Source organism: Oncorhynchus keta, chromosome 29 (assembly GCF_023373465.1).
Source record: "Oncorhynchus keta strain PuntledgeMale-10-30-2019 chromosome 29, Oket_V2, whole genome shotgun sequence".
NCBI lineage: Eukaryota > Metazoa > Chordata > Actinopteri > Salmoniformes > Salmonidae > Oncorhynchus > Oncorhynchus keta.
This window is the reverse complement of record NC_068449.1, coordinates 9,152,270-9,166,367: the sequence shown is the minus strand read 5'-3', so window position 1 is coordinate 9,166,367 and position 14,098 is coordinate 9,152,270. Positions and strand designations below refer to the sequence as shown.

The 14,098-nt window shown below is 40.4% G+C and overlaps 1 protein-coding gene across 1 annotated transcript in view; it reads left to right on the top strand.

The window, feature by feature from the left end:
* LOC118362019 (5-hydroxytryptamine receptor 1D-like) overlaps positions 1-11,994 on the top strand; it is a 28,683-nt gene extending 16,689 nt beyond the window's left edge. Inside the window, exon 2 of the mRNA XM_035742233.2 lies at positions 9,281-11,994. Within this exon, the coding sequence (XP_035598126.1) occupies positions 10,257-11,417 (1,161 nt within the window). The 5' untranslated portion in view covers positions 9,281-10,256 and the 3' untranslated portion in view covers positions 11,418-11,994. The remainder of the gene's footprint in view (positions 1-9,280) is intronic.
* The last annotated feature ends 2,104 nt before the right edge of the window (positions 11,995-14,098 follow it).

Genomic DNA, 14,098 nt, shown 5'->3' with positions numbered 1-14,098 from the left:
TATACTATAGTAGACTATACTGTAGTAGAATTTACAATACTCTGGTAGATTATACTGTAGTAGGCTAAACTACAATACAGTACATCATACTATACTGTAGTATGTTATTCTGTAGCAGGCTATACTATAGTAAGCTATAATGTAGTAGACTAAACTGTCATACACTATACTGTAGTAGACTATACTGAAGTAGACCATACTGTAGTAGACCATACTGTAGTTGTCTAAACTATACTGTAGTAGTGTTTTCTATAGTAGGCTATGTTAGACATTACTATCCTGTAGTATGGTATTCTGTAGAAGGCTATACTGTTGTAGGCTATATTGCAATAGACTATACTGCTGCAGACTGTACTGTAGTTAAATATATTATCTTATTCTATACTACAGTAGACTTTGCTGTAGTAGACTATACAGTTGTAGACTTTACTATATTTCAGTAGACTATACTGTAGTAGAATATACTGTGGTAGAAGATATCATACTGCAGTATATTAGTAGTTCCTTAGTGTAGTATATTGTACTATAGCAGGCTATAATGTACTAGAAAATGCTGTAGTAGGCTATTCTGTAGAAGGCTATATTGTGGTAGTCTATACTGTAGTGGACTATACTATACTTTGGTAGACTATACTGTAGTAAGCTAAAATGTAGTTGACGATACCATACTGTAGTAGATGATACTATCGTAGACTATAGTGTATTAGACTATACCGTACTATAGTATATTATACTGTTGTAGACTATACTGTTGTAGACGGTAGTGTATTCAATTACAATGTAGTAGACTATACTGTTGGTGACTATACTGTAGTTTAAAATACTATAGTATTCTATAGTGCAGTAGACTTTTCTGTAGTAGACTATACAGTAGTAGACTACTATAATTCAGTAGACTATACTGTAGTAGAATATACTGTGGTAGAAGATACCATACAGTAGTAAATTGTACTATCGTCGGCTATGCTGTGGTAAACTATACTGTAGTAGACTATACCATACAGTCGTGAATTATACTGTCGTAGGCTGCACTGTAGTAGACTATACTGAAGTAGTCTATAATATAGTATATTTTACTAGGGTAGACACTACTGTAGTAGACTATACTATTCTGTAGTAGATTATACTGTATTAGGCTATCCTGCAGTAGACTATACTGTTGTAGACTATGCTGCAGAATACTATACTGTAGTAGACGATACTGTACTGTTGTAGATTATCTATAGTAGACTGTACTATAGTAGAATATACTATACTGTAGTATATTTTACTGTATTAGGCTGTACTGTAGCAGACTAAACTGTAGTAGGCTATATTGTAGTAGAATATACTTTTTAGACTATTTACATTTACATTTAAGTCATTTAGCAGACGCTCTTATCCAGAGCGACTTACAAATTGGTGCATTCACCTTATCTTTTGTGTACTATACTATGTTGTATTAGATAATACTGTAGTAGGCGATACTATAGTAGGCGATACTCTTCTGTAGTATATTTTACTGTTGTAAACTATACTGTGGTAGGCTATAATGTAGAAGGCTAAACTGTTGTAGGCTAAACTGTTGTAGGCTATACTGTAGTAGAATATACTGTGGTAGACTATAGGGCCATTCTGTAGTAGGCTATACTATAGTAGACTTACTACACTTTAGCTGATTATACTGTAGTAGGCTATACTGTAGTATGCGGTACCATAGTAAACTATACTATACAGTGGTATATTATACCATAATAGGCTATACTGTAGTATATTATACTGTAGTAGGTTATAATGTAGTAGTTCTTCAATGCAGTATACTTAAATGTAATAGCCTATTCTGAAATGAATATACTGTCTTAGACTATACTGTAGTGTACTATACCATAGTATATTATACTAAAGTCGACTATAATGTACTGTACTGTACTGTAGTAGGCTATACTGTAGTATACTATACTGTAGTAGGTTATACTGTTTTAGACTATACTTCAGTAGACTATACTGTAGCAGTCTATATTGTAGTTGACTATACCATACTGTGGTTGATTATACTATAGTAGACTGTAGTGTAATAGACTATAATGTAGTAGATTGTTTGTAGATTTTACTGTTCTTTTGTGTACTATACTATGTTGTAGTAGGCTATTGTCACGAACCGGCTCAAAGCCCGTAACAAAAGGGAGACAACGTGGAGATAAGGAGTAACTAAATATATATTTATTAAATAAGTAACTAAGTATAATATACAATGGTGTCTGTAATCAGTAATCAGTAGTGTAAGTGAGTGTTTTGCATGAATGTGATAATGCAGGGTGTTGAGAGATGCTAAAGCAAACAACCAAAAAACCACCAAGAAAAACAACCAAATCTATAAAGGTGTCTGCATGGAGAGAGTCTCCTCCATGAATGTGGAAGTGGTGTATTTATCCTGGGAGACACTGGGCCCAGGTGTGTCTGCATGGAGAGAGTCTCCTCCATGAATGGGGAAGTGGTGTATTTATCCTGGGAGACACCCCAGGTGCCCAGAATGTGGTGTATTTATCCTGGGAGTGTCTGCATGGAGAGAGTCTCCTCCATGAATGGGGAAGTGGTGTATTTATCCTGGGAGACACCGGGCCCAGGTGTGTCTGCATGGAGAGAGTCTCCTCCATGAATGGGGAAGTGGTGTATTTATCCTGGGAGACACCGGGCCCAGGTGTGTCTGCATGGAGAGAGTCTCCTCCATGAATGAATGGGAAGTGGTGTATTTATCCTGGGAGACACCGGGCCCAGGTGTGTCTGCATGGAGAGAGTCTCCTCCATGAATGGGAAGTGGTGTATTTATCCTGGGAGACACCAGGCCCAGGTGTGTCTGCATGGAGAGAGTCTCCTCCATGAATGGGGAAGTGGTGTATTTATCCTGGGAGACACCGGTGTCTGCATGGTCTCCTCCATGAATGGGGAAGTGGTGTTTCAGGTGTGTCTGCATGGATCTCCTCCATGAATGGGGAAGTGGTGTATTTATCCTGGGAGACACCGGGACCAGGTGTGTCCCTCCTCCAACTTATCCTGGGAGACCCACCAGCATCCTAATAAGTGAAATAGCAAATGGGGAAGAGAGACATAACGGCAGAAATAGCAAAGAGTGGGACAGAGTGGGAGGGTCGTCACACTATACTATAGTATACAATACCATTCTGTAGTATATTTTAGTGTTGTAAACTATACTGTGGTAGGCTGTAATTTAGAAGACTAAACTGTCGTAGACTATACTGTAGTAGACTATACTGCAGTAGACTATTCTGTAGTAGGCTATTCTGTAGTATGCTGTACTATTTAGACTTACTACACTTTAGCTGATTATACTGTAGTAGGCTATACTGTAGTATGCTGTACTATAGCAGACTATACTATACAGTGGTATATTATACCGTAATAGGCTATACTGTAGTATATTATACTGTAGTAGGCTATAATCTAGTAGGCTACACTGTAGTATACTTAACTGTAGTAGCCTATATTGTAATGCATATAGACTATACTGTAGTAGACTATACTGTAGTAGGCTATACCATAGTATATTATAAACTATAATGTAGTAGACTGTACTGTAGTAGGCTATACTGTAGTATACTATACTCTAGTAGGTTATACTGTTTTAGACTATACTTCCGTAGACTATACTGTAGCAGTCTATATTGTAGTGGACTATACCATACTGTGGTGGATTATACTATAGTAGACTGTAGTGTAATAGCCTATAATGTAGTAGACTGTTAGTAGATTATACTGTACTAGACTATACCTTTTCAGACTATATTGTATACGATTTGAATATGCTGTAGTAGACTATACTGTAGTAGATTATACTGCAGTAGACTATACTGTAGTAGATTATACTGCAGTAGACTATACTGTAGTAGATTATACTGAAGAAGGCCATACTGTAGTAGACTATACTGTAGTAGATTATACTGTAGTAGGCTATGCTGCTGTAGACTATACTGTAGTAGACTATACTGCAGTAGAATATACTGTAGCAAACTATTCTGCAGTAGGCTAGACTACAGTGGACTGTACTGCTGTAGACGATACTGTAGACCTGACAAGACTAAAGGACAGAGCTACCATCTTTAGTTGTAACCAATCACAGCTCAGAAGTCAGTGTTTTTATAGGTGACCGGCTAGGTAGGGATTTAAGTCTTTTGCAACATCATGACGCTTAATAATATCATAATTGTTTTCTCTGCAAAGCTCCTGTGAATCATGCTAATAACTTTATTCCATTATTTAAACTCCTCACAATCAAGGCAAAATGTAGGTTACCTAACTCATAAAAAAAACCATCATGGCAACAGTGGGATGATAGCTTTATAAGTGCTAGGTTTAAGCCTCACCCACACAACTGAACCAAATTAAAACCTTGTACCTTTAGACCTGAGCCCTATTCTCCACATGGAAATTCTCTGCCCTCTAAATCCTTTAAATCCCTCTCAGTCACCATTAATATTGGTTATTGCGGTCTGTCTGGCCCCTAAAGCTCTCCGCTAAATGAATTACAGTGGAATCTCATCTCTCCAGATAAACTGTGCCCTGCCTTTGCTTCTGTTAGACGGGGCTTTATTCAGTTTGCCGGAGTAATTGAAAAGAGCAGAAAGCAACGTCCCTCCTAGATGTATCATAAGGCACTACACCACGAAGACTGTCTCTATCTCACTCTGGCACAATGGAATCTTTAGCAGCGCCAGAGTCTCCATTTTTCCTCTGCCTTGTCTCGTGGTGACTGAGAATTTATTCGTCCAGCTCAATTGGTAGTAAATTGAGTTTAGACACCTTGAGAATTGATTGTATCTCTGATACAGGACATTTTCTTGTTGTTCTTTCACCCTCTGTACATAATCAAACAATATAAATATAAATATAAATATATATATATATATATATACAATATATCAATATTTACAATATATAAAAGTGTAAAGCAAATACCCTCTAAAGCAAAAGATATTATATGCCTCGTTGTAATTACTTAAAACTCTTCCGTGTCTATTTTGTCTATGGAATGTCACATCACTTTGCATATGGGGAAAGACTCCCATAGTTCAAAGTGTAACATAGCGTTTTTTTGGAGCGTGCATTGATTTGAATCAGATCTCCATCTACACGTCCTCTCTGAAGTACGGCAGCCAACTTCCTCGTCAGACTCATTGGTATCTCTATCTACATGTCCTGTCACGCCCTGACCATAGAGAGCCTTTGTTTTTCTATGGTATAGTAGGTCAGGGCGTGACTCGGGGGTATTCTAGTTATTCTTTTCTATGTGGGGTTCTAGTATAGTTTTTCTATGTTGGTGTTTGGTATGATTCTCAATTAGAGGCAGCTGGCTATCATTGTCTCTAATTGGGGATCATATTTAAGTAGCATTTTTTCCACCTGTGTTTTATGGGATATTGTTTTGAGTTAGTGTATGTTACATCTTTTTGTTACCGTTCGTTTCATTCTTTCTTTGTTGTTTTGCGCGTTTCGAATAAATAATATGTGGAAATCATATCGCGCTGCAGCTTGGTCTGATAATTATTACGACGAACGTGACACTCCTCTGAAGTACGGCAGGCAACTTCCTCCTCAGACTCATTGTTATCTCCATCTACACGTCCTCTCTGAAGTACGGCAGCCAACTTCTCTGACTTGCTAGAAATGTATGCTAAGACTATTATTCCCACACACCTACGCTTCTGGCAAACAGCAAGAGGCAAAGGATCTCTGCAAATGAATCCAAAAAGCTTGTTATTTTGTCACACTATTATAAAACTGTAATCTCCTCTACTGGCTACTTGTCAATCACCACTATTCTGTAAATGGAGGTGATTTACTGTGTCATATCAGGATGAAACATGCACAGTTCAATCTCCCTGGGCTGTCATTTGGGACTGTGCAGGGATGTGCAACTGTGAAACGACAGGAGTAGACATACCCTAGCACTCATTCAGCACTCTAATTAAACAATCTGTCAGTGCCAAATCTCAACCACCTCGTCAGTGAAGTTCCGTTCCTTATTTTCAGCCACGTTTCAAAGCTCGTGGGGTCACAGAAACATGAAATTCTTTCTGGAAATAAACAACATGAAAAACTATGAGCTTTGAGTTATCACACGTGACTTGTTAATCCTAGTCTGTGACATTAATTTGATATTTCAAAACCCTCTCGTTCTTGTGATGAATGACTTTTGTTTTGTAGCCATATTGTTTTCTTTCAAAACCCAACAAATTAGAAGTATCCATTTTGCAGCTGTGTTATTTCAGTCATATTTGTATTTGTATTTATTAAGGATCCCCATTGGCAGCAGCTACTCTTCCTGGGGTCCAGCAATATTAAGACAGTTATATACAGTTTACAATATTACATGGCATTACATTTCACAACACTTTACCCAGTATATTTAGTGTGTTCCCTCAGGCCACTACTCCACTATCACATATTTACAATACAACTTCCATGTCTACGTGTGTAGAGTGTGTCTTATCATGTGTGCCTCTTTACAGTCCCTACTGTTCCATAAGGTGTTTTTTAATCTGTTTTTTAAAATGTGATTCTACTGCTTGCATCAGTTACCTGATGTGGAAAGAGTTTGATGTGGACATGGCTCTATGTAGTATACTGTGCGCCTCCAATAGTCTTTTCTTGATTTGCGGATTGAGAGGAGACCTTTGGTGGCATGTCTTGTGGGGTACATATGGGTGTCTGAGCTTAGTGCTAGTAGTAAAACAGACACCTCAGTGCATTAAGCATGTCAACACTTTTTTACAAAAACAAGTAATGATGAAGTTTATCTCTCCTCAACTTTGAGCCATGAGAGATGTACATGCATACTATTAATGTTAGCTCTCCGTGTACATTTAAGGGCCAGCCATGCTGCTCTGTTCTGAGCCAATTGTAATTTTCTGAGGTTCCTCTTTGTGGCACTTGACCACAAGACTGAACAGTAGTCCAGGTGCGACAAAACAAGAGCCTGTACGACCTGCCTTGTTGATAGTATTGTACAAAGGCAGAGCAGCGCTTTATTATGGACAGACTTCTCCCCATCTTAGCTACTGCTGTATCAACATGTTTTGATCATGACAGTTTACAATGTTACTCCAAGCATTTTAGTCACCTCAACTTGCTCAATTTCCACATGATTAATTATCAGATTTAGTAGAGGTTTATGGTTTAGTGAATGATTTGTCCCAAATACAATGCTTTTGGTTTTTGAAATATTTAGGACTTAGTTATTCCTTGCCACCCATTCTGAAACTAACTGCAGCTCTTTGTTAAGTGTTACAGTGATTTAATTTGCGGGAGTAGTTGACATGTATAGTGTTGAGTCATCTGCATACATAGCCACACTGGCTTTACTGAAGGCCAGTGGCATGTCATTAGTAAAGATTGAAAAAAGTAAGGGGCCTAGACAGTTGCCCTGGGGAATTCCAGATTCTACCTGGATAATGTTGGAGAGGCTTCCATTAAAGAACACCCTCTGTGGTCTTTTAGACAGAACAAAGAGGGTGTTCTTTAATGGAAGTCTCTCCAACATAATCCACAATATAGCAGTGGGTGTAAAGCCATAATACATACATTTTTCCATCAGCAGAATATGATCAATAATGTCAAAAGTCGCATTGAAGTCTGTAAATCATACATTTCTCTCAGCCAATCATTAGTCATTTGTGTAAGTGCTGTGCTTGTTGAATGTCCTCCCCTATAAGCATGCCGAAAGTCTGTTGTTAATTTGTTTACAGTAAAATAACATTGTATCTGTTAACATTTTTTTTCTCCAAAAGTTTACTTAAGGTTGATAACAGGCTGATTGGTCGGCGATTTGGGCCAGTAATGGGAGCTTACTATTCATGGATAGCGGAATTACTTTTGCTTCCCTCCAGGCCTTCCCTCCAGGGCACACACTTTCTAGTGGGCTTAGATTGAAGATATGGCAAACAGGAGTGGCAATACTGTCCACTATTATCCTTAGTAGTTTTCCATCCAAGTTGTCAAATCCCATGGGCTTGTCATTGTTGATAGACAACAATCATTTTTCCACTTCTTCCACACTCACTTTACAGAATAAATTTGATCACTTGTACTTGGATGTGTAGTGTCAGCGTTTGTTGCTGGCATGTCATGCCTAAATTTGCTAATCTTTAAATTTAAAAAATCATTAAAGTAATTGGCAATATCAGTGGGTTTTGTGATGAAGGAGCCATCTGATTCAATGAATGATGGAGCTGAGTTAGCCTTTTTGCACAAAATTGAATTTAAGGTGCTCCAAAGCTTTTTACTATCATTCTTTATCTCATTTATCTTTGTTTCATAGCGTAGTTTCTTATTATTTTTATTCAGTTTAGTCACATGATTTCTCAATATGCAGTACGTTTGCCAATCGGTTGTGCAGCCAGACTTATTTGACGTTCCTTTTGCCTCATCCCTCTAAACCAAATAATTTTTCAATTCCTCATCAATCCACAGGGATTTAACAGTTTTTACAGTAATTTTCTTAATGGGTGTGTGCTTATTTGTAACTGGAATAAGGAATTTATCCTTCTGGGGTTCCCTCATTCAAAGCAAAGATTGTTGAGGGAGTGAGGAGTCTTAATAGCTTTTTTCTGTCATTTGTGGTTCCCTCAGCCAATGTCTTGCCATATAGATCCTCATTACAGAGAATAATGGATTAACCTTGTGACTTTATGTGTGCCAATAATTACGTTTTGCAATGTAAGGTACTTCGGGCAGGTGTACTGAGAGCAGTATGATATTTGCTGCTCCTCTCCCTCAATAACGAATTTTCTAATAACGGGTAGTTGTGGACTTGGCCGGCACATTACCATTACCTTAGGTACGATGCCTGTGATGCCCCAGTATTGAGCAGAGTGATCATCGTTCGTATACTACTGTATAGGTGTAGTGCGTTCCACGTATCATATCATGTATACCATAACCTGTCCCCATCCTGTGCCTGTAAGAGCAATCAGTGGTTCTTTTGAAACGATAATCAGAAATGTGCTACAGGTCCATCAATTTGCATTTCATTATGATATAGGCATATACAAGATGCCCTTCACATTACAGCCCCGCTCCAAAGAAATGAGGGTATAGGGATGTAGGTGGTAGAAATATGTCTCATGGCATGAGATTGCAGAGATGTCGAGGTCACGTATTGTTCATTATTACGTGTATCACTGCATGTAGGATACTTTTCGTAGGTGGGATTATTGGTGGTTTGAAAAGGTGACTCGTATGTATTTCTAATGCACACAATTTCTGTCTCTCTCTTTCCTCTTCTTAGGTTGTCATGCTGTAATAGAAGCCTGGAATAAGCTGTGCAGTACTATTCCCCTCTGGACCTCAAACCTGAATGCTTAACTGACCAACAAAGCTTTGACAGGAAAAAAGTTAACACACACTGGAAATCAATACAACACATGCTGTGCTTCGTCTCACTGGGAGTCTGCAAACGCCTTGGCCTTTATCTCATTGAGTTGCGAATTTCTAAGGCATAGACAAAAACATATGGCATGAAGAAGGGATATTGACTTTTTGTCCATGACTGGACCGGTTGAAAAGGACTCCCCACCTGATGTGGATCATGTTAACATTCTAGCTCACTCTCAACATCAACATGGCTGGACCGCCCAGGCTTTGACTCTGAAACCAAATTAAATAACCCCTGATTCAGCTTTAAACTAGGACAGAGCGAGCCATCCATGTGTATTACTATCATCTATGAGTGTGGACTCACTGAGGGTTATTGAAGAGGATGAGACCATGAAAGCAGCAGTTGATAGGGAGCCGTGGTCTGGGGTGTTGTGCTCGGCCTGGCTGGAGTGGAGATAAGAGCTTGGGCGAGCGAGAAAGCAGAGGTTTGATGAGACCAGAGCAGAATACAAATCAGCGTCTGCCGTCCCTCCGCCGGACTTCAGTGTCAAACCAATATTAGTGTGTCTACTGAATTAATAATGCCAACAGTTGTGCATTGAAAGGTACGAGTATAACAAAAATCTATAATATGAAACTAAATAGCAATTGTCACTTTTGAGACGATCAAAACGGAGATAAGCAAATAACCCAGTGTGTCTTCAAGACTGAAATAAGGGATAAAGGATCCATCACGTCCCATGGATACGTGTGACAACCAAAAGTGACATCCATCGATGCAGTCCTCTTTACCATGCGGAGAAGACAACGTGAAGCGTAGGCTGTGATCGATTGAGGTGATGTGCCTCATCTAGACCTGGAACAAAGGGTTACAGGGGAACGGCGAGATGGATCAGGATAATAGCTCCGTTGATTCAATCTTCACCAATGCCACAGAGAGCCCCAAAACTTCAGAGGCACACTGGGACGAGGCCATTCTCCTAGGTCTGCAGATCTCCCTGTCGGCCATCCTGGCCATCATCACCCTGGCCACCGTACTGTCCAACGCCTTTGTTATTGCCACCATCTTCCTGACCCGGAAGCTGCACACGCCAGCCAATTTTCTGATCGGTTCGCTAGCCGTGACAGACCTGCTGGTGTCCATATTGGTCATGCCTATCAGCATCGTGTACACGGTGAGTAAGACCTGGTCCCTGGGGCAGATCGTCTGCGATATCTGGCTGTCATCAGATATCACCTTTTGCACCGCCTCCATCCTGCACCTGTGTGTCATCGCGCTGGACCGCTACTGGGCCATCACTGATGCCCTGGAGTACTCCAAGCGCCGGACGATGCGTCGAGCGGGCCTGATGATAGCAGTGGTGTGGGTGATCTCCATCTCTATCTCCATACCGCCGCTCTTCTGGAGGCAGGCCAAGGCCAACGAGGAAGTGATGGAGTGCCTGGTAAACACAGACCAGATCTCCTACACGCTCTACTCCACCTTTGGGGCCTTCTACGTGCCCACCGTGCTGCTGATCATCCTCTATGGCCGGATCTACGTGGCCGCCCGCTCGCGCATCTTCAAGACTCCGGTGTCGTCCGGCAAGCGTTTCACCACGGCCCATCTCATCCAGACGTCAGCCGGCTCCTCCCTCTGCTCCATCAATTCTTCCGCCTCCAACCAGGAAAGCCACCTGCAACCTGGAGGGGGAACCAACGGGGGTGGAGGAGGAGGCAGAGGTGGGTCGCCTCTCTTCAATAGCGTGAAGGTGAAGCTGGCAGACAGTGTGCTGGAGAGGAAGCGTCTGTGCGCCGCCCGGGAGAAGAAGGCCACCAAGACGCTGGGCATCATCCTGGGAGCTTTCATCGTGTGCTGGCTGCCTTTCTTTGTGGGTACCCTGGTACTGGCCATCTGCAAAGAATGCTGGTTCCACCCAGTGCTCTTCGACGTGTTCACCTGGCTTGGCTACCTGAACTCGCTCATCAATCCCGTCATCTACACCGCCTTCAATGACGAGTTCAAACTGGCCTTCCACAAACTCATCAAGTTCAAGAGATGCTACTGAGGGAATGCGAGGATTGAACATTCAAAATGTAAATCCATAACCTATTCTCTTGCCTTACTTAGTAAATACCGGTATGATAATATAGGGCCTATTCATAGAAACACTCTACTGTTGCATTAGTTCATGTTGTAAACACACATGCTCATTGTGTTTGGTCTCTGTACATGTTTCTGTACATTGGAACTTCATTGACCGGCTTATGAGGTGCCACAGCTCTTTCAGATATTTCCTTAATACAGATGTATGCATGAATTTCTAAAAGAAGAGAGAGTAAAACATATTCAGACTACAAAACTAATTATAAATGACGGTTTGGGTTTGTATATTACAGACCCCAAAAGAACAGACTTATCATACATTGAGACAAATGAATGAGACTACGCAGTATGAGACTGGGATCTCCTTTGGATGGTAGACATGAGGGGATTGATCCATGGATTATAACTGAGAAGCGGATTATAAACCCCCATCGTACTGGAAAAGCCATAGCATGTTGTCACAGAAATGTCACATTACAGAGGCTCATCGTCCATAACACGTCTGTGGTACAGTACAATAGAGAAATATATAAAGATGAAGTCGTACGCTCTTTATGTGTATGCGCTTGTTTCTGTGTGGAGGAGTTGTCACTTTGCTCTAGGTGTGAGTGTGTGTGCGTATTGGGTCCGTATTGAGTGTGTCAAGAACTGTAATGCTGCTGGGTTTTTCACGCTCAACAGTTTCCTGTGTGTAACAAGAATAGTCCACCAACCAAAGGATATCCAGCCAACTTGACACAAATGTGGGAAACATTGGAGTCAACATGTGCCAGTATCCCTATGGAACGCCTTGCAGATTCATGCCCCCAGCGAATTGAGGCTGTTTTGAAGGCAATAGGGGGTGCAACTCAATATTAGGAAGGTGTTCCTAATGTTTTGTACACATAGTGTACATTTTTTAAATAATACTATCTTTGAGAACTAACAATCTAACTAACAAAAGCGAGACAGTCACAGAGAATCAAACATTCCCAAAACCAATCATTCAGTACACAGGCCCATTGATTTAGTTATAATGTTTGAGCATAGGAACACCGTATTAGCGTTGACAAAATACATAGAATTGCAGGAAATTTGCTTTAAACTCCAAGATGGTCTCTCAGCTTCATGCCAAACTGTGTAGAACTAGATAATATATTCAAACTGCAATATTTTCTCTCAGCTCAATGGAAAAATAGCCCAAAACTGCTTTACAAATGCAAAACTGTCTCTCCAACTGTGGGAAGGTCTACAAAATGTATTAATTTTAAAATGTTGATTACTTCTACTTGCCATTATCAACTGACCTGATGATAAGACGTGACTATTTTTTTTTTGCTAAGATATGATGAGGGAGTCCCTGGGCAAGAAAAGTAAAAAAAAAAAAAAAAAACTGCTCTAAGAGGCTGACTTCTCTGTGTAGAACACAGCATTTACCTTCGGATTGAACCTAAAAATGAATTATGGCCTCTTTCCAGTCAACATCTTAATCTGCATGAGCTATTGTGAAGTTGTCATAAGGAATCATTGATTCAACATGCAGGCTGTCTAGAACACATTTGTCAAATGCCTTACTGAAGAGGATTACAAATATGACAGGATTGTTTCCATTGAGGCTTGGTCATGTGTACAGCTACTGTTTCTGTGGTGTTAAAAACATCAGTGATGGAAAGAGTTTATCATCATTCCTCCAATTTGGCTCCTACAAAAAAAAATAGGCCTAAGCAATTCAAATATTGATCTGTCCTTCCCCATAAGAGAAAATGGTACTACTAGTATAGTACATGGGGTAACTGGTGACAGCTTAGGTCAAGTGACCTTTGTCAGCCTTGCCGTATCTTTCACATCTTTTCCTGACACCCTGGTTTGTGTTTATTATGACTGAAACTTGCCCGTAAACAACACTGTCAGAGTCATGACATGCTCACGTGGGGTGGAAAAGGTCAGAAACGAGGTGATAAAGCGAACCGTGTCAGAAAGTTAGAATCATACTGAGAGGTGTCACATAGAGAGTGGAATTCAATCTTATTTGTCAGGTGACAAAATGTTCATTTAGATTGTGAGCGAGAAAGAAAACCCTAGAAGCTCTGTTGCTAGAGATTGGCACTTGCAACACCAGGGTTGTGGGTTCAATTCCCATGGTGGACCGGTACAAAAATGTATGCACTCATTGCTCTGGATAAGAGCATCTGCTAAATGACAAACATTTAAGACTGTGCTGCAAATGGTATGGTTACACAATATTATGTGTTCCTAACTTTGCTGTGAGAATCTCTGTGTGCTCATTTCGGGAAAGAACATGGTGTGCAGATATGTTGTTTGGAAGCACCTTTAGATAAAGCACTTTAGCTGCTACAGCCCTGCACACGCATCAGAGCAGAGCCTACTGTAGTCAGACCTAATGCACCTCCATCTGTGCCTGCCATCAATTCTTCATGCTTTCCCGCCAAGTTTCTTTCCCAAAAAATGTACCTTGCTTCATGATACCTATGTGCTTCTTACATGGTTTGACCACGAGTGTCACAAGTGTCAAAAGGGGATACTCAGACCGTCATGATTGACCAAGACCCAACCATGAGGAAGACTTGACCAGATGTGGGTAACCACTTACTGACAATTCATTATTTACGGTCAATTTATTTTTGTTAATGTTGGCGAATGACA